Source organism: Cavia porcellus, unplaced genomic scaffold, assembly GCF_034190915.1.
Source record: "Cavia porcellus strain 051 isolate PalLab524CR breed Dunkin Hartley unplaced genomic scaffold, mCavPor4.1 scaffold_20, whole genome shotgun sequence".
Taxonomy (NCBI): Eukaryota; Metazoa; Chordata; class Mammalia; order Rodentia; family Caviidae; genus Cavia; species Cavia porcellus.
Genome location: NW_026947503.1, coordinates 24,890,986 through 24,918,118, shown reverse-complemented (window position 1 = coordinate 24,918,118; position 27,133 = coordinate 24,890,986). Strand labels below are relative to the sequence as shown.

General features: G+C 43.0%; 2 protein-coding genes across 3 annotated transcripts in view; one reads left to right on the top strand and one right to left on the bottom strand.

Moving 5' to 3' along the window:
• Alpk2 (alpha kinase 2) overlaps positions 1 to 27,133 on the bottom strand; it is a 130,135-nt gene that overhangs the window by 55,001 nt on the left and 48,001 nt on the right. For both annotated transcript variants that reach the window (XM_013157240.3, XM_063231558.1), the window contains exon 4: positions 417 to 3,801. In XM_013157240.3, coding sequence (XP_013012694.2) covers positions 417 to 3,801 — 3,385 coding nt within the window. The remainder of the gene's footprint in view (positions 1 to 416; positions 3,802 to 27,133) is intronic.
• LOC106028587 (large ribosomal subunit protein uL23-like) lies at positions 5,083 to 5,460 on the top strand. The gene has a single exon (XM_063231559.1). It carries the CDS (start codon positions 5,083 to 5,085, stop codon positions 5,458 to 5,460), a length of 378 nt encoding a protein of 125 aa, XP_063087629.1.

Sequence of the window (27,133 nt, the reverse complement as noted above, 5' to 3'; positions counted from 1 at the left end):
TTCACACATCTCTAGCCTTTTGTTTCTTTTTCAGACAGTGTCTTGCCAATTCACTAACTTGTGCAGACTTGGCTTGAATTTTCAACCCTGCCCCAGCTTCCCAGAGAGCTGGTGTTACAGGCTTGTGCCACCACATTTGGTTTAGAAGTACAAATTTTTGAGCTCTACTCATCTCTCCCTTGAATCAGAAACAATGTGCCCTAGCAGTCTGCATTTTAACAAGCTGCCAGTGATTTTGAGGTGTGCAGAAGTGTGAGATCACAGATCTAAGGGCTTAAGCCACTTGGTCACCACCATCAAATGTCCACATGATGGACACTGGCCTGAACTGCAGAGGGCTCAACACGATGTAAGAACCTTACACCTGGTTTTTTACACCCAAACTTCAACAGAGTTTAGAAGCAACAGAGCCTCACCTTTTCCTTCTCTTTTGCAAGGTGCCTTTTTGGGGTCTTTTTTCTCATCAGTGTGTGACAATGATTTTTCAAGTTTAGGAATCTTTCTAAGAAGACCTGAGTTTTTTCTGGCATTTTCTTTCTCTTCCAATTTCAGTCTCAAGGCTGCCACCCTGGACAGTATTTTCTTCTTTACTCCCTCAGCTAAATGTCCACCTCCTGGAGTTTCTTGCTTCTTCTTGACCTCCTCTGACCCAGGCACTACTGGTTGAGCCCCCTGTAATTTGCCGATCTGTGAGGCTATGTGGCTGGCTTTCTCCTGCTTCCTTGGCTTTCTCCCACTGCTCAGGGTGGAGCCCTCTTGCTCCTGCAGGGACCCGGGGGATTTCTCTGACTCACATTCTCCTGAAATGAAAGCCAAAGTCATTGACGTGGAGTCAGATGAACTTGGGAGTTCGGGCTCCCCAACTTGAGGCTTCTCTCCTTTCAGTTCCTCAATTCTACAGCGTATTGGAACGTGTGTGAGGTTCCCTTCAGGAGATGAGATGCGAGGCAGTTGTGTGAGATCTCTAGAAGAAGGTGCATGTTTCCTAAACTCATTCTCAATAATTCCCCTTTCCTTTGAGTCAGAAAATATATGCTGATGGTTATGGGGCTCAGCCAGGTCACTTGCAGATTGATCATGACTTTGGCTTGCAGAGTTGTGAGAATCGACTCCAGCAGACACCTGAGTCATTACTGTGAGACTGTTGGGAGGAGATGAAGCGGGGGAAATAGATCCAGCTTTGTTCTCGGTACTTCGTTCAGCCTCCTCTGAGCTTCTGTGACTGCCTGCTTGTGTTTGGCCAATGCTGCAGGCACTTGGAATTCTTTGCTCACCTGCATCAGGACATAGATCTTGCCAGATGGCAGACTGGGCTTCCACTTTTATTTCACTATGTTGACTTGGTTCAGCTTCTACTCTCTTGCTGTCTACTTGGTCTTCGTTGATTATGTTTTCATTTGGAATGGTCTCCTCACTGTTTTGGGGACATGGAATTTGCAGAATGGCAGGTGGGACCTCTACTCTCTGATCCAAATTTCCATCAGTCAATTTTCCCTTCTCTCTGATGACCTCCAGTGTGACATCAGAGGGCTCAAGTTTCTCAGCCTGAGGGCACTCCATCCCACCTGTGTCATCAATGGGATCAACAGAGGACTCTAAGATGCCAGGCAAGGCCAGAAACTGTTTAAAGAAGGTCAAGTGATCCACCTGGACCTGGGTTCCCACCTGGTCTTGACTCATGCTGTTAGCATTGTCCTTCCACCCAGTTCCAGAAACCTCTGATAATGAATCTGTGACCCACAATTCCTTTTCATCAACGGCGTCCATGGACAAGTCCAGGAATCCTGGTTGGTTCAAATCCTGAGAAGAAAGACTCGCCTGGTGTGTGGTGCTGGCAGGCACACTGCCTTCATGGGTTTGCCTGTGGTCAGCAAGGGCTGAACCAGTCTCATCCAAGACTGCCATATCTGAGCGATCCTGTTCGGGCAGGGAAGCATCTGCCTCTGGAGCATCAAGTAGAGCCCGGGGCCAGTCAGGGAGTATGGGACTAGGTTCTGCCTCCTTGTACTCCAGCTCCATTACTTGTGTTGGTGGCCAGATTTCAGAAACAGAAGCTTCTAGGGTTATAATCCTCAGCTTCTTGCCCAATTTCCAATTTCCTTGTCCAGTCTCTTCAGATTCCTCCTGCAGGATTTCAGAGAGTGATGGAACATTGCTTAGTGCCTGGCTGCTTTTTGCTACCATTGCTTCGGCCGCCATGGACACATCGGCCCCCTGGCCTGATCTATGCCCTCTTGCATCTCTGCAGTCCATTAGGGAGTGTTCTAAGGGCACCGGGTTAGCTTTGTCTTGTATCGTAGATGTGGGGAGCAAACTTTCTTGGAAATCATCTGCTAAAAAAGAACCCTGGTGGAACTGGCTCTCTGGTTTGAGTCCTTTCTCTGTTTCACTTCCTTTTTCTTGGAAATCCTCTTCAAGGCTTTGGTCTGCTCTGACCACAGTCTGGCTCTTATTTCTAGCCTGGTTATCAGTCTGAAGAAGAAAATTGTTACAGGAGCCCTCTCCCTCCAGGAGCAGGGGAGCATGGCTGCCACGGACTCCAGATACACTGGAGGCCAAGCAAAGTGATTCCTTAGTAGATTCAGTTGTGAGGTCACTTAAAACATGACCTGACTGTCCACTGGAAGGAAATTTGGGGTTACTTTCATCTGGTGCCCCAGGTGAATTCTCCAGTATACCACTTGGAAGGTTGTTCACAGAAACTGAAGCAACATATCTGGCTGGGTGACTTTTGGTGGCAGCTGGTATGCCCTTAGCCTTTTCAGCCTCTTGTAGACACTCAGCATTAACCGTTACTGCTGTTAAGGCCATTGGCTTTTCCTGAGGTAAATTCACAACTGAACTATGATTGGCTGGGGTGTCTGTGGTGTTTGAGGCACAGATCCTAGGACTCTCATCACCTTGTCCAAAGTGTACAAAAGAGTTTTTCTCAACAGAAAGGGGTTGAGCTTCCCCAACCCACCCTGAGTGCTGTGGGCTCAGCCTTTCCCAGTCCGTCGACACTGTGGGGGACAAGATGGCAGTGGAATTCTCCACTTTGGCTAGGTTTTCCCTTCTGGCCCTTTTGGTGGCCTCCTGTGACATGTTCCAGGTAAAAGTACTGACGAAAAGAGGCGACTCTGCTGTGTTTCTATCCTTGCTGCTGTCGCCTGTGGACTGTGGAGACTCAGAACCTCGTGTTTGGAAAAGAACTGCCAGTGTCTTGTCATCGGGAGAATATAAATCACACACTTTGCTTTGACCTTCTGTCAGCTCTGAGTCCACGGAGCAAATATCTTGAGGCAAATATTTATCAACTAGCGTTCCAGCAGGAGAATCCATGGTATCATAACATGTTCCTTGGTCACTGGCTTCAAAACATTCCACTACACATGCTGCTTCTCTGTCTCTTGACCCACTGCACACATTTTCCAAGGCAAGGGCGGTATCTGTGGGCTCAGGGAAAGCAACAGAGAGGGCCTCAGGGTCCCTGGGCTCGGTGCTAGCATCTTGGGGGTGATGCACTGAGAGTACAGCTAGGGACATATTTCCACTATTAGTTTTTGGGGTACTTGGCTCAAGTTCTAAGTCTTCCCAGGAACCCCCAGTTGTGGTGCTGTTTCTTTCTTGTTTTTCTCCCTGCTGTGGATCTTGGGGACAGCTTTCTACCTCCAAGTACTGGGCCAGTGATGCATCTTCCTTGTGGATTCTTCCCATGTTGGCGAGGAAATTCTTTGTGGTCCCTGTGAGTGGAGTCTCCTCCCCAGTAGGCTCCAAGAAAGCTGGCATCTGGCTGGGAGAGATTCTTTCCCTGACCATTCCCTAGGAAGATGAAAAGTGGTATTAATAGAATTGTTCCTGGGAGATCCCACAATGGGACATAACTGCAGTCCCAAGAGTGTTAATCCTCGATGACTGTAACAATGGATAACAAGAGGAGCAGGAAGGACTGAAATCTAAACATTAACCTCAAATTCTCTCTATCTCTTAGGGACTTCTCTGGAAACTGCAAATTTCAGCAATTATATGTTTCAGGAGGTCCCTGTACAAATTTGCCATTATGACCAAAATGCTTCCTGGCAATTATGACTTATGTAATGATTTTTTTTTACTCTTTCTGGAGAAAAAAGATAAAATAAATCAACTGTCAATCTGATCTAATATGTCACAAGAGCTGTGTTCATCTTTCTAGGATGATGCATTTCACACAATTGCTATAAATGAAATATATAGTACCTGGAAAGTAGAAATAAGCAATCTTTGTCCTCAAACTATGACAGCTCACTGATTAATAATGTTTCTAAACAACAGAAAGAGACCTGTTCTTTGAGCCCACTTCCAATGGGGGAATGGAATTACGACTGCCAATCATTTTTCCAGAAAACATTATATGGAAATACTCCTGGACTTTTTAAAATTTTATCTTATAAGAACAAAGAACAAAATTTCATTGCAAAATAGTAAGAGACTAACAATAGCTAATGCATTGTGTATGATAATTTTAAAAGCATTTACTCAGCATATAAGACAAAGACTTCTTTACAAAGAAGAAACAAACAGATAATAGCACAAAGCTTTCAAAAGAGATTCTGAGGCAGGCAGCTACCTCCATAAGACATAGGGGATTTGGGACTGTTGAGGTTGTTGAGAAAAAGAGGAAGAGAAGAAGCGAGGAAAGAAGAGTCTATGGAGAAGAAATCTCACAGTCTTAAGGCCAGAATCCATCGTGGCACTATCTGGGCATCATGTACGATATTGGACATTGTTCAAAAAACAGCCAACTCTGACTAAATTCTGGTCTCTTAAAACTTTTAGGCCAACACAAGCCAAAGCTGAAATGTCCATATACACAGAGGGCTCCAAAGCCCTGCAGATTATTTCCATAAACCACCTGTGAGAATGGGTCTTCCTACATGGCCGTCAATGTCTGTATCAACTGTCATTGGGAAGCAGGACAACAACTGGCTCGCTCCTCTCTCTACGCTTCCCCAGGCTGTGGCCCACTAATCATTTGTCTCGTATTTTCTGTTTTTAAGCTCCACTGAGATTCGTTTAACTCCAACTTTATTGGCATAAACTGTTTTGTTTTGTTTTTTAACCAAGATGGCATGGAAGGCCAAGAAGGAAGTTCCTCCCTCTCCTAAAGCAAAAGCTAAAGCAAAATCTCTAAAGGATAAAAAAGCGGTGCTGGAAGGCATTGACACCCACGGAAAGAAGATCTGCACATTGCCCATCTTCCGCCACCCCAGGACACCGCTCCAGAGGCAGCCTAAATACCCTGGGGAGCACGCCCCCAGGAGAAGCAAGCTTGACCGCGGTGGCATCATCAAATTCCTCCTGACCACGGACGGAGTCAGCATGAAGAAGACAGAGGACAGCAACACGGTCGTGTTCACTGTGGACATCAAGGCCAACAATCACCAGACCCAACAAGCTGTGAGGAAGCTCGGTGACACTGACGTGGCCAAGGTCAGACCCTGATTGGGCCTGATGGGGAGAAGAAGGGGTGTGTGTCTGGCTCCTGATCACAACGCCTTGGACATTGCAAACACAACTGAGATCATCTAAACTGAATCCACCTGGATATTTCTAAATACACAATTTTTTTCACCATTAAAAAAACCCCCTGCTAAACCGAACAAGAAGAAAGTTAGTATGAACTCCACACAGGCTGGCATCATTTATTTAACAAATGTTTATTGATCCCTCCCATATACGAGGCAATGGAGATATAAAACAGGCAAACCCTCATTGGCAAGGTGCTCTCATTCTGTTTTGTGTTCAAGGCTCAGTGTAGTGATTAGCACATTGTAGATGCTTAACAAGTATTCGTTAGAAGAATTAATAAATGAATGAATCAGGTACTGACTGTGATAGCTCCACCCAAGGTCACCCATTAAAATTCTGTATTCAAGAGGGATTAAACTTTCATCTCTGCCTAATCCTATTTAAATGAGATTTCTAAGTGTAATTATTGATGATTCAAACCCTGGTTTTCTCTCTTTCTGAATCTTTTGTTCCCCTGATGATAGTAAGATGGAAAAAGGAACACAGAAAGATAATTTCAGAGAAATAAGAAAATGGACTTTTTTGAGTGTCAAAGAAGCTGCCCATGGTGGTGCGTGCCTGTAATTCCACTATGCTGAGAAGCTGAGGCAAGGAAGTCTCAAGTTTGAGCTCAGCCTAGGCAATTTAGCAAGACTCTGTTTTAAAACAAAAAATAAAAGATAACCTGGGAGTATAGCTCAGTGGCACAATTATCTGTCTAGTAAGTACAAGGTCGTGAGTTCAATCCCTAGTACCAAGAATAAATAAATAAAATAAAATATAAGAAAAGACTGGAGTTATAGCTCAAGAGGAGGGCACTGGAGTGTGAAAGCCCTGGGTTCAATCCCCAGTGCCAGATACATATGTACAAATGTCAGTTTAATAGCAATTGAAATACACAGAAATCTTTGTTCCCCGAAATGGTTTCTTCTATGTATCTGAAAGTCCAAAACACAGAAGGACAGTATTCTTTTTACTGGTTATTTTGGTTCAGAGTTTTTATGAGCTATAGCACAAACACATCTAATTTTTAAGCACAAAAAAGCATAAGCAACTTCCTGGTCATGACTGAGCTGTGTAGAGTCTGCCCAGTCAAAAATATCACTACCAGCCTGGCACAGGAGTACATTCCTGCCATTCCAGCTACTCAGGAGACCAAAGCAAGATGATCACAAGTTCAAGGCCAGCCTACGCAGTTGAGCAAGACCCTATCTCCAAAATAAAAATTTAAAAGCACTGGGGATGTATCTCAGTGGTAGAGTACTTACCTAGCCTAGATCCTAAATTCAATTTCCAGAACCATAAAGACAAAAATCACCCACCTCTCTCAGTCATTTCTATTTTGCCTGAATTCACACTATTTTTGTCAGTCCTTTATTTTACGATCTTGCTGTCATCACAGTCTCATCAGTGCCATTAGGGAATAGCTGCCAGGTGAAGAATTCTCTGCTAGGAACCAGGTAATATTTTATAAAGGGCTTTGTTTGAAAAGCGTCTGTGGTACCTACTAGATGGTACCTTTATTTTTATTGCTCATTGTTGATGAACTACCACATCACCTAGGCTGAAACCTAGAAGAGGCTAACGTAAAGAGAACATGAACTACAAGGCAAATAAGTTCTTTTTTGTTTTTATCAGTACCAGGGATCTAACTCAGGACTGCCTGCTTGCAAGGCAGGCACTTATGCCGCTGAGCTAAATCCCCAGCCCCATAAGTTCTAATTAGAGTGAATTTGGTCCCTGGACTGTATTTTCCTAATATCATACCTTGATCTATAAAATTGTCATATTCCTCTTTCTTTTAAAATAACATCCTACTTTAAAATACCTTAGTGAAGTCCCACACGCACAGACATATGGCAGTTCCTTGACTACTTAAATTCACCCCTTTAACAAACATCTAGGGAGTATCTACTGTATTCCAAGCACTGAGAAAGCACAGTGAACATAACAAAGATTGTTGGTCCTTGGAAGTTAGAGTCAAACAGCAAACCATATAAGTGGTCCATGGCTGATATAAAATCCTATACATTTTATTTTAAGCAACAGGATTTTTTTCAAAGTACCGCCTTAATAACCCAGTTCCTACTTGTCAAAGCTTATAGCATCAGTTCTAAGAGTAGGTTGCTTGGCCCTCATTTAGCAGCCAGCTTGTATAGAGAGGAAAACTAGGCTTCTTCTTCTTTTTTTTTTTTTTTTGTACTGGGGATCAAACTCACAACCTTGCCCTTGCCAGGCAGGCACTTATGCTGCTGAGCTAAATCCCCGGCCCAAACTAGGCTTTCTGATGAGCTAACGTAGCTCTGTTACCCAAGGACTAACAGAAGGAAGATGAGCAACCCACAGGACTACCCTCATCACGGAAGGACTGGAAAGACAAGGGGGTTTGCTGTGCGTGAAAATTGTTCTCACTCGGGTGAAAAGAAGGAACATTTGGGAATCCAGGAGGGAGCCCACTATTGTGTGCTGTGTGGACTGCAAGGACTGGCAGCCTGGCTTTGTAGCTCAGCTTAACGACTATGGCCCTGTTACATTATAGTAGTATAATATACTACGATCCTCTGTGACCTCCTCTAAAGCAACCACATATGTGTCAGCACCATCCTGCCAACGGCCTGGCATAGTGCCTGGTACCCAGAAGTTACTCACCAACATTAGTTTCTCTTTTTTTCTGTAAAAAGAAAGTAGACTCAAAGCAAACAGGAAATTGAGCAGAGCTCTGAGCTATATGCTTTATGAAGGTTTTCTCATTTGTCTGAAAAATAAATCTGAAACGAAGATGCTCTTACCTCTTCTTTATTGATGAGGTGAATGGTCTGGCTCAAATTAAGAGACAGAAACCACATGGTGGGAATATATATGTATATATCCTCTTCCCCTTGCAAGCAAACGTAATAACCTGGCAACCAGGATGGAAGGGCACCATAATATACAAGGAGAGTCTCTTTGGCACATCAAGTTGAGGGAAAGTAATAGGAAATGATGAGCCTGGAAGAGGTTCAACCAGCGGTTTGCTCATTGAGCCAAGTCATAACTGGAATGGAATTGCTGGCCAGTCACAGATGAGTCTTCCACGTTCAGCCAGGTCCCAGGTGGTCACATCCAGCGAATGGGTGGAGGTGGGAGGTCCACAGGGGGAACAACCGCTCCATACACATCGGGCCTCTAGTGGCTATTTGTAGACCACATGAGGCTTGTGGTGAGAGCCTGGGTGTTGGTAAAGGTGAGAGGCCTCCAGTGCAAGTAGGCTGTAGAGATCATTGCCTTCCAAATAGAGAAGGCTATAGAAAGATTTTCACTAGACAGAAGCTGCAAGGTCTCAGGTAGATCACATTCGGGGTTCCACATTTGGGGCAGATTCTATGGATGGCCATGTACCCCTCATACCAATCGCAGCAGTGCTAAAGTGACAGGAAACCTCTTCCCCTTGCAGCATCTTGCCAGCATTCTGAACTATGCTTACGTTACAGGAGAATAACGGAACTCTGTTACCACAGGGCGCACAGTGAAGCGTGGGTCCGGAGCCAGCAGTGTTAGTTGAGGACTGACATGTGAGGTCGATGATTTCAGGGGTTACAAATCTCCCCATGGTCCCCCAGTCAACAGCAGAGCCAGGATTTAAAGTCACAACTATCTGACTGAAAGTGTTCCTCAGAAGTTTCAAGGATTTGGCAGGTGATTGGGTCATGGGGGCACCATACGTGTCAATGCACCCACCCATTGATGAGCTCAGCAGCTGGATGGGCTGTTTGCAGGTAGGGCCGAGCAGGAGGTGGGTCATGGGGGGAGTGACCTGGAAGGGGGCACAGTTTTCCTGGTCCCAGCTCCTCCTCTTCCTCCGCCCCTCCTCTTCCTCTCCTCTTTCTCCTCCTCTCCTGCTCTCTTCTGCTCCTGTCCCTGCTCCTGCTTCTGCCCCTCCCCTCTCACATTCCCCACCATTGTCCTCTTGGCTTGGAGTCAGCCAACCATGAAATGAGTTCTCTGAAAATCATGAGCCAAAATAAACTTCTTCTCTTTTAAATTACAGTGTTGGGTACTTTTTCTCCACTGATGGAAAAGTGACTAATACAGGTTACAAAGACCTTCCCAACCTACCTAACTTCCTTTCTTCTTTTCTGTCTCCCCCATTGATGCCTCCTCCTCCTCCTCCTCCTCCTCCTTCTCTGTCTCTCTCTCTGCCTTTCTGTCTGTCTCTCTGCCTCTCTCTCTGTATCTTTCTCTGTCTCTGTCTCTATCTCTGTCTGTCTGTCTCTCTCCCATCTGTACAGATGGAATCCAAGTCCACACAGCTGCTACATGAATACTCTACTACTGAACTAAGCCCACATTTTCTAACTAAGCCCACATTTTTCTAATCAGAGAAGCTGGAACAAACTCTACCCGGTCATTCCTCCCACAACCCACTTCCAGCCAGGTCCCACCTTCTAACAGCCCATTCAGCTACTGAGATTATCAATTAATATAAATCCAGAATTGCTGGGCTCTGAGACACTTTTGAGTATAAGATTGAAATGGTCCTCTTTATGTACAACATGACTACCTATTTATTTATCTGCTTCCTCAAAAGTTCCACAGGAAAGAATTCTTATTTTTCATTTCTAAACTTAGTGTATGTAATGGGCTCAAAAAATTTTGCTGCATGAATAAATAGATGAAAGAATACAAAGAGAAAAACGATAAACTATTTTCTGTTGCTATAACAAAATACCTGAGGGGCCAAGTAATTTATAAAGAGTAAAAGTTTCTTTGACTCAGTCCTCAAGGCAGGAAGTCCAGAGTACATGACACTAGCATCTGCTCAGCATCGGACAAGGTTCTTCCTGTTGTTCGTATGAGGGTGGAGAGCAAAGTGTGTTGGCTCACGTCTCTCTTCCTCCTCCTATAAGCCACTAATGGCATCAAGAGGGCCCTACCTTCATCATCTCAGCTAATGTTAATCACCTCTCAAAGGCCCTATCTTCAAATACTGTTAACAAATTGACTGGGACTTCAGTTGCCAACACATGAACTTTTGGGGAGCACATTCATACCACAGCAAGTACGGATATAATGGATAGCTTGCCTAAACTTTCCTTTGATCAAAATGTGATGCCTGACACAATAAACTGTCATCTTCCAGACCTGGGACAACCAGCACAAGAAGGAAAAGCCAATTCACTATGACAAAGGCCAGAAAGAGAAAGAATTTGCAAATTTACAGACATCATTGAGCTGCTGGTATGACAACATGACATTCTCCCAGAAGAGTTCTTGTGAACAACAAGGGTCCTTCTATATTTTAGAATACTGTTGTTTTGTTATTCTATTAAAAGTTGCTAAAAACCTCCTAATGGGTATGAGAAAAATACATCTCTGGGAGATGAAGTGGATGGTGTGTGAGGCCTCTGGAGACACTGGGCAGCCTCTACGGGGATTAAATTGAAGGACAGTGTCACAAAGGGCAAGAGCTGTGGTTCCTGGGAAGGGAGCTCAGGGCCTGGGCAAATGCCAAGGGATCAAAAGGGCCTGAGGCAAGGTGAACTTGAAGTAGAGTCAGGAGGGGGAAGGGGGAAATATGAGAAGATGGATCATCAAAGATCGAGGCCATGGGTCTAAAGGCCAAGAACAACTACCCAGGGCCACGACAGGCAAGCCCCTTAAAGCTTTAAACTTCACCTGGGCAACACTCCAGAAGCCAGTATGTCCTACCTACCATAAGATAATTTTCTTACTCCGACTGCTATTTCTTTCCTTAATACTCTTTTAATGTTCTTGCTTATTTATCCGGACTAAATCTAAAAAGCACTATGTCCTTCAAGGTTGTCTACACGTCATCTATTTTCCCTGTGGTTCCAAGAATCTTTAAATGAGTTTGTCCCCAGCCCCAACCTTCTGGGGTGCTGTGGCCCTGCCCGTGAATAACCTTTCCTAAGTATCTGCTGAGCCTTCAGAGCAGGCTCAGCATCATCAGTCATTGGTCATTGGTCATCAAATCCATACCACCTGGGGCTGTGAAGCTAAAAATAGCCAAGTCACCAGCCAAAGAAAGCTTAAAGCAAACCAGAATATTTCAAGAACTTGAATTTATTTTTAGGAGTTACCTAGTAGTCCAGAAAAAAAAAATTCTCTAAACGCTTTGAATGTTAAAATAATACATGATAAAGAGGAAGAGTGTGCTTGACTTGATAATTCATGTAAATTCTCCAGTTGTGAAACTGGATTCCAAACATTCCTGTCCTTTGACCAGCTCTTTTTAATTCACTCCTTCCTGGCATATAACACATTTTAGCTAGCTGGGCTTGCAAGCTTATCTTGATTTCTTGGGAAAGGCTCAGCATTTGTGAAGTACCAGTGGATCTCTGGGAGAGGACAGGGTTTCCATGGCTTGTATAAGGGCTCTAAATGAGCAGTGGTATGAGCACAAGCCAGGAATTTTCAGTGTGTTTTGGTGCATTTTATGTGATGTGAGCTCAGCAGTCGTAGTACTACTAATGCTACTAATCGCTTTACACACATTGATATAGTTAATGTTCATAAGATTGCATCGATACGTAGGACTTGAGGACTTGGGGTTATGAATTGTTAGATACATACCTCCTGCTCTCACAGAGGATATAACCAGTAAGTGGCAAAATCTCATGTAAAATCAGTCAGAAAAGTGCACACATCTAGGCTTTCTTGAATCTGGAAGTTGGCTCGGAGAGGTTTGGAAAAGTTCTTATTCCCATAAAATGCCACCAGGAGAGACGTAAACATGCGAAGAGAGGGGGCTGTAACTGCTGCTGACTATTTCTGAGTAGTCTGAGTTTGGCTTCTTTATTTTTGACTTTTTTCTCCTTCGTCTTGAAGAGACAAGGACTTGGATGAGATGAAAGGAAAGTGGGCTTAATTGATGGAAGAACAATTGCTGCAACTCTAAACACCCGAGTTTGGTCCTGGGTCTGCTGCTACATGGAAAGTATCTTCAGAGCAGTCATGGGATCTCTCTGAATTGTTTCCTCCACCACAAAGTAAGAGGGTTAGATAGGATCTTTCCACCTCTGTGACAGTTCTGTGTTCTGTGACCCACTGCTATGTAAACAGTACAAACATTAAAATGGGGTTAACCTCACCCTTCATTTGGAACCAGTTTCCTTTGACTCCAAAGGCTTCTAATCTTCTTAGTAACTACCAGAGTTGTTACAGAAAATGACACAGCACATTACCATATATGGACTAATCTGAGATGACCTAGCAGGGGCCTCAGAGAGAGCAGGGGAGAGACCTCCAAGTAGAGAAGGGGTAACCCCAAGGGGTCTGCTCTCTGGGTTCCTAGCTTTTCTGCCTCCTTCATCTCTTGCTTATGCCTTTTTGTAGTCTATGCCACGTGAATTTACAGGCCCTACCAGTGATCTTAGGCTCATAGATCTGACCCAAGCACTGAAAACCACCGCATTCACAGAATGGAAGACCAGGGACAATGGGCCCCCAAATTTGTTAACACATGTGGGGTACAGACCACTGGAAAGAACTAAGGAAAGTTACAGCTTTTTCATTTTACTCCCACAACATTGCATATAATTTCAGGGTCTTCTGGATGCCCACAGGTCCATGGATCCCCTTCTAAGGGCCTGTAGTTCCTCTGAAGCAATCTCTGCTGTAAGCTTTAAGCCTGGGGTGAGTGTAATAGTACTTTTTACTTCCCACAGACTGAAACTGCTGAAGATTTCAGACTGGATAGTAAGGGGAAAATTTAAATCCTACTCAGGTTCCAGGAGAGTGTTCCAAATCAATATTTCTCTTTACAGTTTCTAGAATTTGTGAGCAAAATCAAAACCAAGGTAGTAGCAATTACCGTACTGCACTGACAATAATACCTTGTACAAAGCAAGTTCTTGTAAACTATAGAAACAGGAAATACTTGTCACAGTTACTACACTCAGGCTTTGCCTATTTAGTGTGGGCTTCAAAGTATACAGTGCAGTACTGATGGTATTTGGCACTCGGAAACTCTGAATACAAACATAAATAGTAGGCAGGTTGCCTGCCATATATTATGATTACCAAAGGATGAGGAGAACATCCAGGTTTAAGGCTTGATACATCCCATTTATCTTCCCTAGTGGGTCAACAGGAGAGCTCGGGGTCCTTAGTTTTCATTTTGTGATCCCCAGAAAATATCCCTGCAGGCAGTATGGTTGCAAGAGGGTTGGGAATAATGTCACCTCCTTGGGTTCAGAGGTAGCTTTCTTTAGCAGGGGAGACAAAATTTCCCGGGAAACTGAGATCCATGAGCAAGAGTTCTGAGTCAGTTTTATTCAACTTGGTACACATAGTAGGTGTTTAAAATTATGTCCAGTGAGTGATCATCCATCCAGTATGCTCTTGGTCCAACACTTTTTTTTTTTTTTTTTTTTTTTTTGGTACCAAGGATTGAATTCATGACCTTGTACTTGTCAGGCAGGTGCTTATGCCCCTGAGCTAAACCCCTGGGCTGCCCAACACACTTTTGCCAATTCATATTCTCTCCTCCTCCACCCCCTTATCTCATCTCTATTAACATATTACTTTCTGACTTGGAAACTTATCTCAAGGTTCTGTCCTTTGCTTAGTATGTGGCTTCTAGGTAAGTAAAACTCTTCATCACTAATAATTAGGTGTTGGGTTTCCTGTTTTTTGTTTTTATCTAAGTTAAACATTTATGTTCTCTTTTGAGTAGAAGGACAGAAGCATGTTGTGTTCTCTTCACCTTTTGAGGCAACATGAACCACTGAGGTTTGAAATATATACTACCCAGAAGACATCAGATAGCTGCGCCAACTAAATCAAGGCGCTGGGAGGGATGGTGGCCACGCCTGTTTACCATGGCCAGAGAATCACACAATTCCAAAGTGTAACTAAAGGGTCAAGTTTCCTATCCTTACACTCATTTTTCTTTTACCTTGAACATCCCCAGGGAATGTGTGCGCCCTTTCAGTTCTGCTTCCCTGGCCCTGCTCGTCTGGAATTGGTGTCCAGATGCTGCCAGACGGTTAAAGAGAGAGTTGGCTGGCTCCAAGGCCCTAAAAGGGAAGTAAGGAAAGCTCTCCTATCCCCAGTTTCCCTCACCTTGTTCTAACACAGTCCTAGCATCAGAAGAAATGAAGTCAGGATCGAAATCCCCCTGTGGAGTCCCCCTGACTCTGTCTCTGCCATCTCCCATCTCTTGGCATCTCCAATGGAGATGGGGAAATAGTGGAGGGTACTTGCCCCTACCCTCCACTGCTTTTGTGTTCTGACCATGCAGAGTTCAGACTTTCTGCACTAAGAAAAAGAAAAAAAAAAAAAAAAGAATTCAGAAAACCACTGTCTCAACAGAGCCCAACTTTAAAGAGTGTTGCCTTGCTTAAACAGAAATCCGTTTCTTTTCATCTGTTTGTTTTCCACAGCACAACCCCACCCACATCACTACTTCAGGGCAACCCCCATTGCTCTTTCTACCTCTCCCCTGTGGTGACCTTAGTGTCTTGAGTTGCTTTGAAAGAAGATCCTGGAGACAAAAATGGGAAACGAAAAAATTTTGGTAATAATTCCTTCTACCCACTGTTGGCAACTCTATACCTTTTCTGAGGATGCAGTAACAAAAGACCATGAACTGGATGGCTTAAAATATCACCTATATATTCTCTCAGTTTTGGGAGTCGGCAGTTTAAAGTCAAGGTGTCCTCAGAAGATGGTGGGGAAGGATCCTCCCTTGCCTCTGGTGGCTCCCGGGGCTTCCAGCATTCCTTGTCATTCTTTGAGTTGGAGAGGCACTACTCCAGACTATACCTCTGCCTATTTGTGACCATCTACTCAACGCATCTTTTTGTGTATCTTCTTTTCTGACAAGGATACTGGTCACCAGATTTAAGGCTCATTTTAATTACTGTGACCCCATCTGAACTAATTAGAACTGCAAAGATCTTACTATTAAAGGCCACACTTTAGGCTCTAGGTGAATACAAGTTTTGAAGGGACAGTGCTCAACCCACAACCATTCATTTCTCACCTCTCCAGAGGGTGGTTTCCATCGTGCCAGCCACACTCCGTACTGAAGTTCTGCCACTTGACTAGAAAGATCTAGAATGACACTGTAGCAGTGAGACAACTATGGGGACACTGGCTCTCTTCTGGAGCTTAGGCCTGCTTCTATGGTTAGCAAAGTTCATCCTAAGAGTGGAATTCAGTCAATTAGGAATCTACCCCTTGTCACCAATTTGTCACTAGTGCAGGCTCCAAGACCCTGTCATCAGTATCGCACACTTTACAATGTTCTCATAAAGGCTTGGGCAAGATCACACTCCCTTTCTGTTTGCAGAGTGGCTGCAGTGGGGGAATTAGTTATGTTTGTTGTCAGACTTAGATTCTGAACCAGAAATTTAGAAGACGAAGGAGTCAGTAGTTCTCATGATGACTTCTTTCCCCATCCAGCACCATCAGTCTAATGGTAATGTGAAAGCACTTGTTTTTAAACCATCACTTAAAAAAAAATACCCCAAATCTCAAGACAGTATCAAAATACCTGTGCTGACTCAGAAAGATAATTTTTCAAACATCAGCAGAAAGGGGAACTTACAGAATTTGCAATTTTACCTCCTGCCCCACCTCTCACCCCCACCCCAGCTCTGCAAATGTGGTGGCGGCAGTAAATTGGAGGGGGTGGGGGAATATGGTATTTCATGTTTCTGTCTTACTTTAGATTTAATTCAATTCAACAAATCTTAATAGGCACTATGTTTGTTCTGGGCTTTCGAAGATGAATCAGAAACCAGTGTCTGCCTCCATGCAGCTCACTGAACAACATCCCAGCTGGGGAAACAAACAGACTGTACAGTAAATGCTGGCAAAAGTAACACGGTGTGGGAGAAATTCATTCACTTCAGGGAAAAGGTACCTGTGTACTATGGGGAGTGGTGGAATTAATTCGTTTGCTGCCTGTGCATTTACGTTTATTAATTCCTTTGTTTTTTATTTGACAAATACTCTTTGAAATTCCACCATGTTCCTCTCTATGTCTTAGCTTCTGGAGAAGCGACATCATCAGCTAAAGTCTCTGTTTTCTTGGATTTTACAAGGTATGATAAAAGATGGTGCATGTTTGGGATTTATTTAACTTTTACAGTTGAGGGCATATTGTTATTAATCTCCCTCCAAAAACCCTCTTTGCTATGAATGCATGTAGTATCCTATCATTCTTGCCATGTTCTGAAGCAGTTCTGAAAGTTCTTCCGTGCGCGTCTTTATTTAGTTGGGTTGTTGTGACTGCCTCTGTATTCCAAATTGATTCCATTTTCACGGCCGTTTTGACTCTGGGAAAAGAGCCAGAAGTCACACAATGACAGATCCAGGGAATAAGGTGGATGAGGACCCACTGTAATGTTTTTATTTGACAGAAATTGCCATAAAAATTGTGAATTGACTCAGTGTGGAGGACCACCTGGACTATTCTCCCTGAAAGAAGAGTAATTATCTCCATTTTGGCTAGAGCTGGCCCTATTTTCATGTATTGATACAAACAGAGCTGGCTAGAATGTTTCCTTATCCCTTCACTTGGCTTTAAGCAGTGCAAATCAAGTGCTGATGTGTAGTCTTTGAAGCAAGGCAACAGTGTTACACTGCACCCCTAGCTTCCAAAACACAAGTGTGAGCCAGGCAGGAAGGAGAGCCAGGCCCACACTGTCGGCTGGGACAGAGCCTTGAGATAAGGGACTATGACTTCCCAGGGCATGAAAGATTACATATCAGAACTAAAGCACCGACCCCAAAACATTAGACACTACCTTGAATTGTGTTATGCAGATTACTCCTCTGCATATCCTTCTCTCCTTGTATTGCAGAGGTGATTTCAGGCCACTTACCAGCTCACAGAATTCACATGCTTCTCCATCACTCTCTCCATCACTCATCCCTGAGCCACTCCCCTTGTTGAGAATTAATAAAAAACCTGGGCTCAACCCTGGGTTGAGATCTTTGTTCCAGTTAACCATCACTCTAGCTGGACTTAGGACCTCATGGTTCCCCAAACTATAGATGTTCCTTAATGTCGTTATTCTCACCATGGGTTGCATTGGAAGAGATAGGTTGGAATTAACTCACTAGAATTCCAATAACTTTTCCATGGGATTACAAATATAAACTTCCTGGAACACAATGAGATCTGGGAAGGGCTCTCTGTAACTCAGACAGCCACAAGAAAGACACTCAGGAAAGAGGACTTCAAGAACAGCAGGGCATGAGGACACATGCCTGTAATCCTAGCACTCAGGAGGCTGAGGCAGGAGGATCATTGCAAGTTCAAGACCAGCGTTGGCAATAAAATGAGTTCAAGGCCAGCCTGAACTGCAGAAAGAGACCCCCTTGTCTCAAAAAGACAAAAAGACCACCCAACAACAACAACAAAAAGCTTCATAAAGTGGAAAAAACAAGAAGAAAATGTGTTTAAAATGAGGGAGATAAACAGCAATGTTTTCTACTGTAACACTTTTTAAATATTCACCATATACCTTGATCATATCTCATATATTTTTGTGTAGGGAAGTCATAAAGACAGGGTCAGCAGATCAAACAAAGAAGGCCACTAGTGGTCTAGAAGGAAAGTTATTGCAATGAGCTAGATAAATTTATGAACTCTGGGCCAAGAAGACACAGAGAATGGGTTGAATCTAATCCCCAAGAAAGTTTCAATCCTACCACTGGTACCTATGAATGCGACTTCATTTGGAAATAGGGTTTACAGGTGTAATCAAGTTAAAGTATGGTAATTGTAGAGTAGAGACACCAATGACTCTGCTGTCTTTATAAAAGGGGAAATCTGACATAGGAAGGGAGATCATGAGCCAGTGATGACAGAGATTGACAAGACACAGTCAAGGGACACTAAGGACTGCCAACAGCTATCAGAAGTTAAGAGGAAGGCATAGGATGGCTTTTCCCCCAGAGCTTCCAGAAAGAACCACCAACCTTGCCTTTCACTGTGATTTCAGACTTCTCACCTCCCAAAAGGTGAGAGAATGTATTTCTGTTATCTGAAAATCCCTATATGTGGTCACTTGCTGTGACAACTCTTGGAAAGCGATAAAGAGTGAAACAGGTAGGAGGAGAACCAAACTTTCAGCCTCCTGGGCAAACTTAGGCAACTTGAAGCATTTTCAGAGCAGTCAGAAGATTTGGAGTCTTAACATCTTTCTTAAAGAACATCCTTAAAACTAAGCATAGTGATGCATGCCTGAAATCCCAGAACTCTGGGAGACTGAGGGAGGAGTATCACAAGTTTGAGCCCAGCTTGGGCAATTTAGTGGCTTAGTGATAACCTGCCTCCATAAAGAAATAAAAAATAAAATAGTTGGTGGTGTAGCTCAGTGCGAAGGTCCAGTAATCAAAAACAAAGAAAAGAAAAAGTGTCTCCATTGTAGGACACATCACTAGCTGATACTTCTGGGTACACCTGTGTGTTTATGTTCTGTCTTTTACATCAGAAGCCCAGCACCTACACCCAATGGCTGGGATTTGGCTCTGGACATTGTTGTATCCTTGGCACACAGGAAGGGACCTGCCACTCAGTGGTGGCATTTGTTGAATGAACAGATGACATGAACATTTTGATCACAGACTTACAGGGAGTCTAGCTTTCCCTGGTGGGGAAAGTCACTGGCTTGGGGATGAGGGAAGTAAAAAGGGAACTGAGATGTCTCTGCTTCCAGCTTCCTGGATGCTTACTGCTGGGGAGTAGCAAGAGGCCACCAAGAGATGGCAGAGGTCATGTGCATAGGGTCCTGCAAGATGGGACAACAGGTTGCTGGTGCAGCATGGAAAAGCCAGGGAGCTAAAGGACTTGAGGCCACATGTGTCAATTCAATGGCTGCCTTTCAGCATCGACCTCAAAGGACCAGTGGCACAAGAGCAATGCAAGAGCATCGTGCCATACCTAGTAGAACAGGGAACAGGGATCTGCAAAAAGCTCAGGTGGCTGTTGATTGCAGTCTTTGAAGTATGTGGCTCAAATGACCCTTAGAGTTGTAGTAATGGTTCTTAGACCTGCGTGTTGGTTTTTAGACCTGAGCTTTATTCCAGTGACTTCTTTGTGGTTAATTGTGCATGTCTATATTTCGTCTGCTAATGATTTGAACAGTGCTCAGAGGGACAGGGCAAATAAGGCCCATGGCATTATTACAGATGTGTGAAGTGAATAAAGACTTCAGGACTCATGGTTTTGGGGGCACTGCGTGGGGGTGTGAATCACAGCAGAAACAGTATTTATTTGGCATTTGGCTTGGTTTTTTCTTACTGTTTAGAATGGTGATTAGGCTTATCAGCATCTGATCCCAATCTTCCTCATATTATCATCTATATATACCACATTTCAGCCAAACTAAGCCAACTAGTACTCTAACATGGGCAGTCTTAAGTACGACTAATTACATTGGAAATTTACTTGTTCAGTAAAAACTGGTAGGCCTGAGTCTTTGTAAATTCTTCTTAGCAATTAGATTCTTGTTACATAGATTTAGAAGAAATTAGCCTGCATTACTTTAAACTACATATTAAAATTCACATTTTTATTATCATAGCAATTAACTTAGGTTAGTGGGATGGTGTTAAGTTTCACATCACATTTACATACACACAATAACTAAAGTCCAGAATACTTTTTGTTAATACAATTTTTGCCTCTTTGTTAATGCGTCATGTCACAAAAGATGAATATGCACCAAGATATCTGAAAGAAAGGAATCCTCACATCTGACTTTGAATGTGCTATTTTTACTAATATTAACACACTCATCAACCTATTACTATAGAGATTACCTCGTCTGGACAAGTCCTCACCCACCAGGTGGTAAATACATTGTTGATCTTCTGGTGGGAAGCGGGGGGCTGGGTTTGTTCTGCACACTTTCAAAGGATACAAGGTATGTGGCCAGGGCCCATGGAACCTCCCCCATCTCCACAGGAAAGCTGAATGCCTAGTGTGGAAGAGAATGTCTCATCCTTACCCTGAGAACTGGCCCTAATTACAGGCCCAGATATTGATACATGGTTATAATTATAAAGGACACGGGCTTTCTTTTGTCTTTATCTGTTTGTCTTTTGGGGGGAAGTGTGTGGGGGGATGCTGGGGGTTGAATCCAGGGTCTCACACTTATTACATGCCCAGTTATCTAAAACATTTTCATTTTATTATTTTATTTCAGATAGGATCTTGATAAGTTGCCCTGGCTGGCCTCAAACTGGTGATCCTTCAGCCTCAGCCTCCTGAGTACCTGGGATTACAGATCTGTGCCACCACACTTAACTGACTTATTTTTCAAAAGTACTCATTAATTTATTCAAATGAATGCTGCACAGAGGCAGAGAACAACATTGGTGAAACACAGTAAAGGGTTTATAGTGACAAGTACATGTCCCTCTCACGCCTGCCATCAGGAGCTCATCCCTTTCACCAGAATCAACCACAGTTATTGATGAGTTTATTTTAGTTCCAAAGAGAGTTACGGAACTCAGACCTAAAATGGAATTGGGGAAGCTATTCTGAGTCATGGAAAGAGTCAGGCAGACTCTGCTAAAAGCAAGGCGCTACCACTTCCCATTGCAGAGCCTGGATAAGAGCTGGGTTTATCTCACAGGGTGGCTGAGATAAGGAGATGAGCCGACTCAAGCAGAGGGCTTAGCACAGTCCCTGGCACATATTTCTGCTCACTACGTGTCAGCTCTCATTAGCAATTGGGCAATGGGGTGATGTGGAGGAAGGTGGAAGAGAAGGACAGGCAGGTTGAATCCTTCCTGGGGAAAACCCTAAACCCTTGATACTCCAAGTACAGTCACTGGAAATCCCTGGGAATCTGCTGGAAACCTAGGCTCCCAGGCCCCCTCCAGACCTGCTGAGTCAAAAGCCTCTCAGGAAGAGTCACTATTCCTGGGAACCTCAGAAGCCTGAAGGTCTGTGCCACAGATCCTCCCCCTGAGGACAGTGCTATTTTTTCTCCTGTGGACATGAGCCTTTAGATCTGGTGTGATGAAAACTCATGACAAAAAGCTATCCCCACCCCACAGTGCCATATTGATTTTCCAAGCCAGATTACCTGTGACCTCACAGGCCACTGGAATGTGTCCTCTTTTGTCCTGTACCTTGAGGGTAACCAGATAGGTAGCCCTGGGGAAGGGTGGCATGTTGTTTTTAAAGTGATATAAGACACACAGTGGAGCCTGTCCAACAAGCAGCAGTTCTGCCAGGATGCCAACTGGGACACCTAAGCCAGGGCAGCAGGGGCTGCCTAGCCAGAGCTGGTCATTACAAATATGAGGTCTGCAAAGGTTGAGGGCAGATAGGCCAGAAGGGCTCTCTTGGATGACAAGCGCTACAATCTGCCACTTGCTCCAAACCAGTAGAGCATGGCTGGGGATATATGGCACACCGGAAACAAGGCTGCCCTTAAAACAGAATTGCATACGCTAAGGGCAGGTGTAAGTAGTACACACTGACCCAAACGCATAGCACACACAAGCCAACGGAAAACCCTGATATAAGCTAAGGGCTTTGGGAATTTGTGATACGTCATGGATTGTAACAATGGAGAAGCCTATGCCTGTGTGGGCATCAAGTACTGTATAGGGGAGTTTTCTGTACTTTCTGCTCAATTTTGCTGCTCAAAAGATAAAGTCCATTTAAGAGAGGGAGGTTGCACTTGATCAGCTGCAGGGAGGAAAGGAAACCAAGGTTGCACCATGAAGCAATGTGATTTTTAAGTTATAATGACAAATGGGAATAACTCAGAGCAATATTGTTCAATCTAGCCAGATGCTGTTTGTGAGCAGAAATGTACCTAGTGTGACAAAGGAAGTGATTTTTAAATTTTGTTTAATTTTAATTAGTGTATTGTAAATTTAAAACACTGATATATGTGATTCTGTTAGGAAAAATTTAGATAGATTTGGAACAATTTGGGCCTATCAATTGTCAACTTCATGAACTCTAAATGTACATCAAGTATTTTCAATGAACTATTAGCATCCAAATTGAGATAAACCACAAGGGTAAAATACCCAAGAGATTTTAAAGACTTAATTCCAAAAAGAATGTAGAATATTATATTTATAATTTTATATTCCTTATGTATTAAGATATTATTCTGGTTATTTGGGGTTAATAATATATATTATTAAAGTTTATTTTACCTGTTTTTATACTTTTTAAACGTGGGTTCCAAAAATCTAAAATTATATGTATGGCTATGGCTATATACACAAACACAAATGCATACATATATCCTGAAATACTTTGCTAGTGAGAATGTAGAATGGTACAGCTGTTTTGAAAACCAATATGGTGGTTCTTTAAGAGGTGACATACAAAGTTATCCAAGACAACTGATAACATATGTCCACAAAACACTGGTACATAAACATATATAACAGCATTATTCATAATAACCACAAAGTAGAAACAATGCAAATGTCTACCAACTGATACATGGCTTTAAAAAAATGTGATGTATCCCTAAAATGTAAAAAAAATTAGTCAGCAAAAAGAAATGAAGTATGGAAAGATGCTTCTACATGGATGACCCTTTAAAAATATATTGAATGAAAGAAGCCAGAGACACAAAAAACCACATACTATGTAATTCCATTTATATAAAGGGCCCAGAATCCAGAGGAAAAAAGTGGATGGGGTTTGCTGGAGTGTGGAGACATTTACTAATCTTAACTCATATCCATTAACAGGGAGTGATTGTTAGTGCGTATGAGCTTCACTTAAAGACTGATAAAAATGTTTTGGAATTAACTAGTGATGATAGTTGTACAGCTCATGAATTTTAAGACATTATATATTTGGCTTGCAAAACATTTCTACTCCAGCTGATTTAACTGAAATAGTTGTTTCCTTCTCAATTATCACCGCAGAGGGTTACAGAATGTAGCCAGAGCTAGTCAAGCAGATTAATGTTCACTCCCTTCTACCCCTGGGGATATTTGGCAATGTCTAGAAACATTTTTGATAGTCACCATGGGAAGGGATATTGAGGGGAAGAGACTTGCTACTGACCAGAGACACTGCTAAGCAGATTACAATGCACAGGACAGGTGCTCATAGCAAACAATTACCCAGCCCACACTGTCAGTATCATAAAGAGTGGAAACCCTGTAGGAAAAGATGCTCAGATGTGCCCTGACTCAAGCACGCTTCCTTTGCATTATCCACTTTCCAGAGATCAGATTTAGGGGAGGAACTTTCTCCTGGAGTCCACAAATCTCAAGCATCCTCAGGTCTGCTCCTCAGGACAGCGAGGATACTGTGGGTTTGGGGACAGTCTAAGCGATATTCTGAATAAGACTGAGAGCTCTAGTGTAATTGGCTTAACTCGGGCCTTACTCACTGAGGCTTCCTGGATCCCAAAATGTTAAACGTTATTAAAAGTTAATTGGTCCTATTCCAGGTGGATGGCCATTTGTCTTGTTCTTTGCTCTTCCACATTTGATTTTCTAAGGCAAAGACACCTGAAATTTGCAGTTTGTAATGAATACACTCCTTGTCTGATGCCTGTGGTGAAAGGATTAAGTCCTGACTTGCTTTGGACTACTTTGATTTCAAATGATCTACTCAGTTTGTATTGGCTTCTGTTCGTTGGTGTAACAATTACCACAAACTTAGTGGCTCAAAAGTACATGAATTTAGTGCAGTGTGGTGGTGCACACGTGTAATTCCAGCACTCAGGAAGCTAAGGCAAGAAGATCATTGCAAGTTCAAGACCAGCGTGGGCTACAAAGTGAGCTCAAGGCCATCCTGAACTGCATAGCAAGACCCTGTCTCAAACAGATAAATAAATAAATACATGAATTTATCATCTTACAATTCTGAATTTCAGAAATTCCACATGGGTCTCAGTAGTCTAAAATCAGGATATCAACTGTGTTTCTTCTGGGGGCTCTTGTAGAAAGAATCTTTTCTTTTTCCAGCTTCTAGAGATGACCAGGATACCTTGCTATACATTTCTTCTTCAATCTTCAAATCCAGCAGAGTAGCATCTTCAATTCTTTTTTGAACTCTCTCTCATTTTCCTTATTCATTTATAAGAACCTTTGTGATTACAGAGATTCACTCACGTAATTCTAAATAATCCAGGTTGGTAACCTGAATTCCATTCATTGCCCAGCATGCTAATGCATTTACAGGCCCTGAGGGTCAGGATTTACTGTGCATGTCTTTGGGGGCATTTTTCTGCCAGTTATACTGTTAATTGGACAAGGGCAATCTGCTGGGGGATCTCATGGTTACACTCTGCAACATCCATTTCTTAAGGAAAATGGATTAAGCATTTTGCTTGATTGAGGAATTCACTCAATCTTGAGTTTTGAGGTAGTTGTATGCTGAATTCGGATCCTAAATCACACACCAGAATGACCACAAAGAGGTTTACAAAGTATTGTTTTCTATGTATAGTTTAAAATAAGTTAATATAATTCAGTTATTTATTCTGGTTGTTGTTATTGTTTACAATGTTTCTGAGATTGATATCATAGCAACTGAGTTCAAATCCCTTTTACCATCATCTCAACATTTATTGAGCTCTCCTCTCTGTCAAGTACTGGGCGTACTCAATAAAGCTGAGCCCTTTGACCCACAAAGAATTTACAGTCTAGCAGGGTGGAAGCACCAGTATGCTGTCAATCTAACACAGGATGATTTATGGCAAAGGCTCTGAAGTCAGTAAAATAAAGAGCTATAGGACCATAAAGGAGGACATGAATTGGGCTGACCAGTTATGCAGGAGATTAGAATGTTGAAAATATGAAATAAGAAATGTTTAACCTTGAGTCTCCAGGAATGGACCAGAATCGAAGCTTCAAGGCCAAACCTTAAAAGGGGGTTCCCTCAGTGTTCTAGGGCATGGGAGACTCAGCCTTCATGAAAAACTTTAAGAAGTTATATTAATTTGAATTTACCTCCAAAAAAAGCAGATCCTGAGACAAGAACTTGGATGCAGTAAATTTTGGCTGGGAGAGGGGTTGTTTGTCTTGTGTTTTGAGAGACGACTACAGGAAGCAGGAGAATTGTAGAACAGAGAAAATAACCAATCATGGAGTACAAACGAGTATGTTGTTGGTAAGGACAACAGGTGGTCCCTCTAAGACACTGTGTGACACTTGCCTTAGAATCATTCCATGATAAGGAGAAGAGGTTGGGGTATTATCTGCCAATTCCCACTAGCCACTGTTAAGAACTTCTCTGGCTTTCGGGTGCACTTTGGAGAACGACCAAGCTACCTCCCAGGTCGTGAACAAAGTTCTCAGGAAGCGAGAGAGCTGTCACGTCCTGGAAACTCTCAAGAAGACCGAGCAGCTATGAGGTAGGACATCATTAACATCTGCTCCAAAACAATTAGGTGACTTAGTAAACAGTCTGGATGTTGGCGCCAGTCAGTGGGATTCTTTCACCTGAATGATTCAGACTCTCAGAATTCAATGATGTCTTTCTCTTTACCAGCTCCATTCATGCTGTGATGATCTCATTCCTTACACAACCTCACCTGCAGTTTGACTGCATAGCATAGAGGCACCCTGGGTATGTCAGCTAACCTCTTTCACCCTGTGGGCCACGTCACAGGTTTGTTTGATGAATTACAGGAAATACCCAGTGTCAGGCTTTAATGTAGTACTGGGAACATACAACCACTCGGTGAATGATTACTTCTTTTGTGAATGACACTTGGTCGGCCATCATCATTGCAATCTTTTGAACAGCTATAGTAGGGACGATAATCTGACAATATACCTCCAAGATGGTTTCATCATCAGGCTAACTACACAAATGACTGATAGGATTTATGCCTTATTGTTTAATTTTGGTAAATAACAATTCTATTTCAGAAAAATACTGCACTAAATTGTCATCTAAATGTTATGCACAAACACAATGATGCCAACATCACCCTCCATAACAGCCTCTCCTTCCAGCTAATAGACTAAGCTTTGTTATAAATGAGGTACATGTGGAAGCTATGTATGAGTGGGAGGAGGCATTGTAATAATTCACTGTATTGGTGAATCAAATGATTCCTGAGTTATTTGAGGCTCTGAATCTAATTTCTTTTCTCTTTTCTTTTTTTTATACCAGGGACTGAACTCACAACAGCGTGCTTGCAAGGCAGGCGCTTATGCCGCTGAGCTAAACCCCAGTCGCTCTTTTTTTTGTCTTGAGACAAGGTTTCACTATGCATTTTAGGCTGATCTTGAGCTCACTTTATAGCCCAGGCTGGCTTCAAACTCGCAGTGATCCTCCTGCTTCAGCTTTCCAAATGCTGGGCTTACAGGCGTGCACCACCATGTCTGGTATCTGAATGTAATTTCTTTTTTTTTCTTCTTTTTTTTGATATGGGGGATAGAACTCACAACCTCATGCCTGCCAAGCAGGCATTTACACTGCTGAGCTAAATCCTCGGCTCCTCTGAATGTAATCTCTGCAGGTGACCTTATGTGTTAGTCATCTCAGGCCTCTGTTGCTAATTTTATAAGCTGGTTGGTTCAAAGAAGAGACATTTATTTCTCATAGTCCTGTAGGCTGAGAAATCAAGGTGAAGCTGCTGGCTGAATCAGTTCCTGCTGAGGATCCACTTCTGGCTAACAGACATCT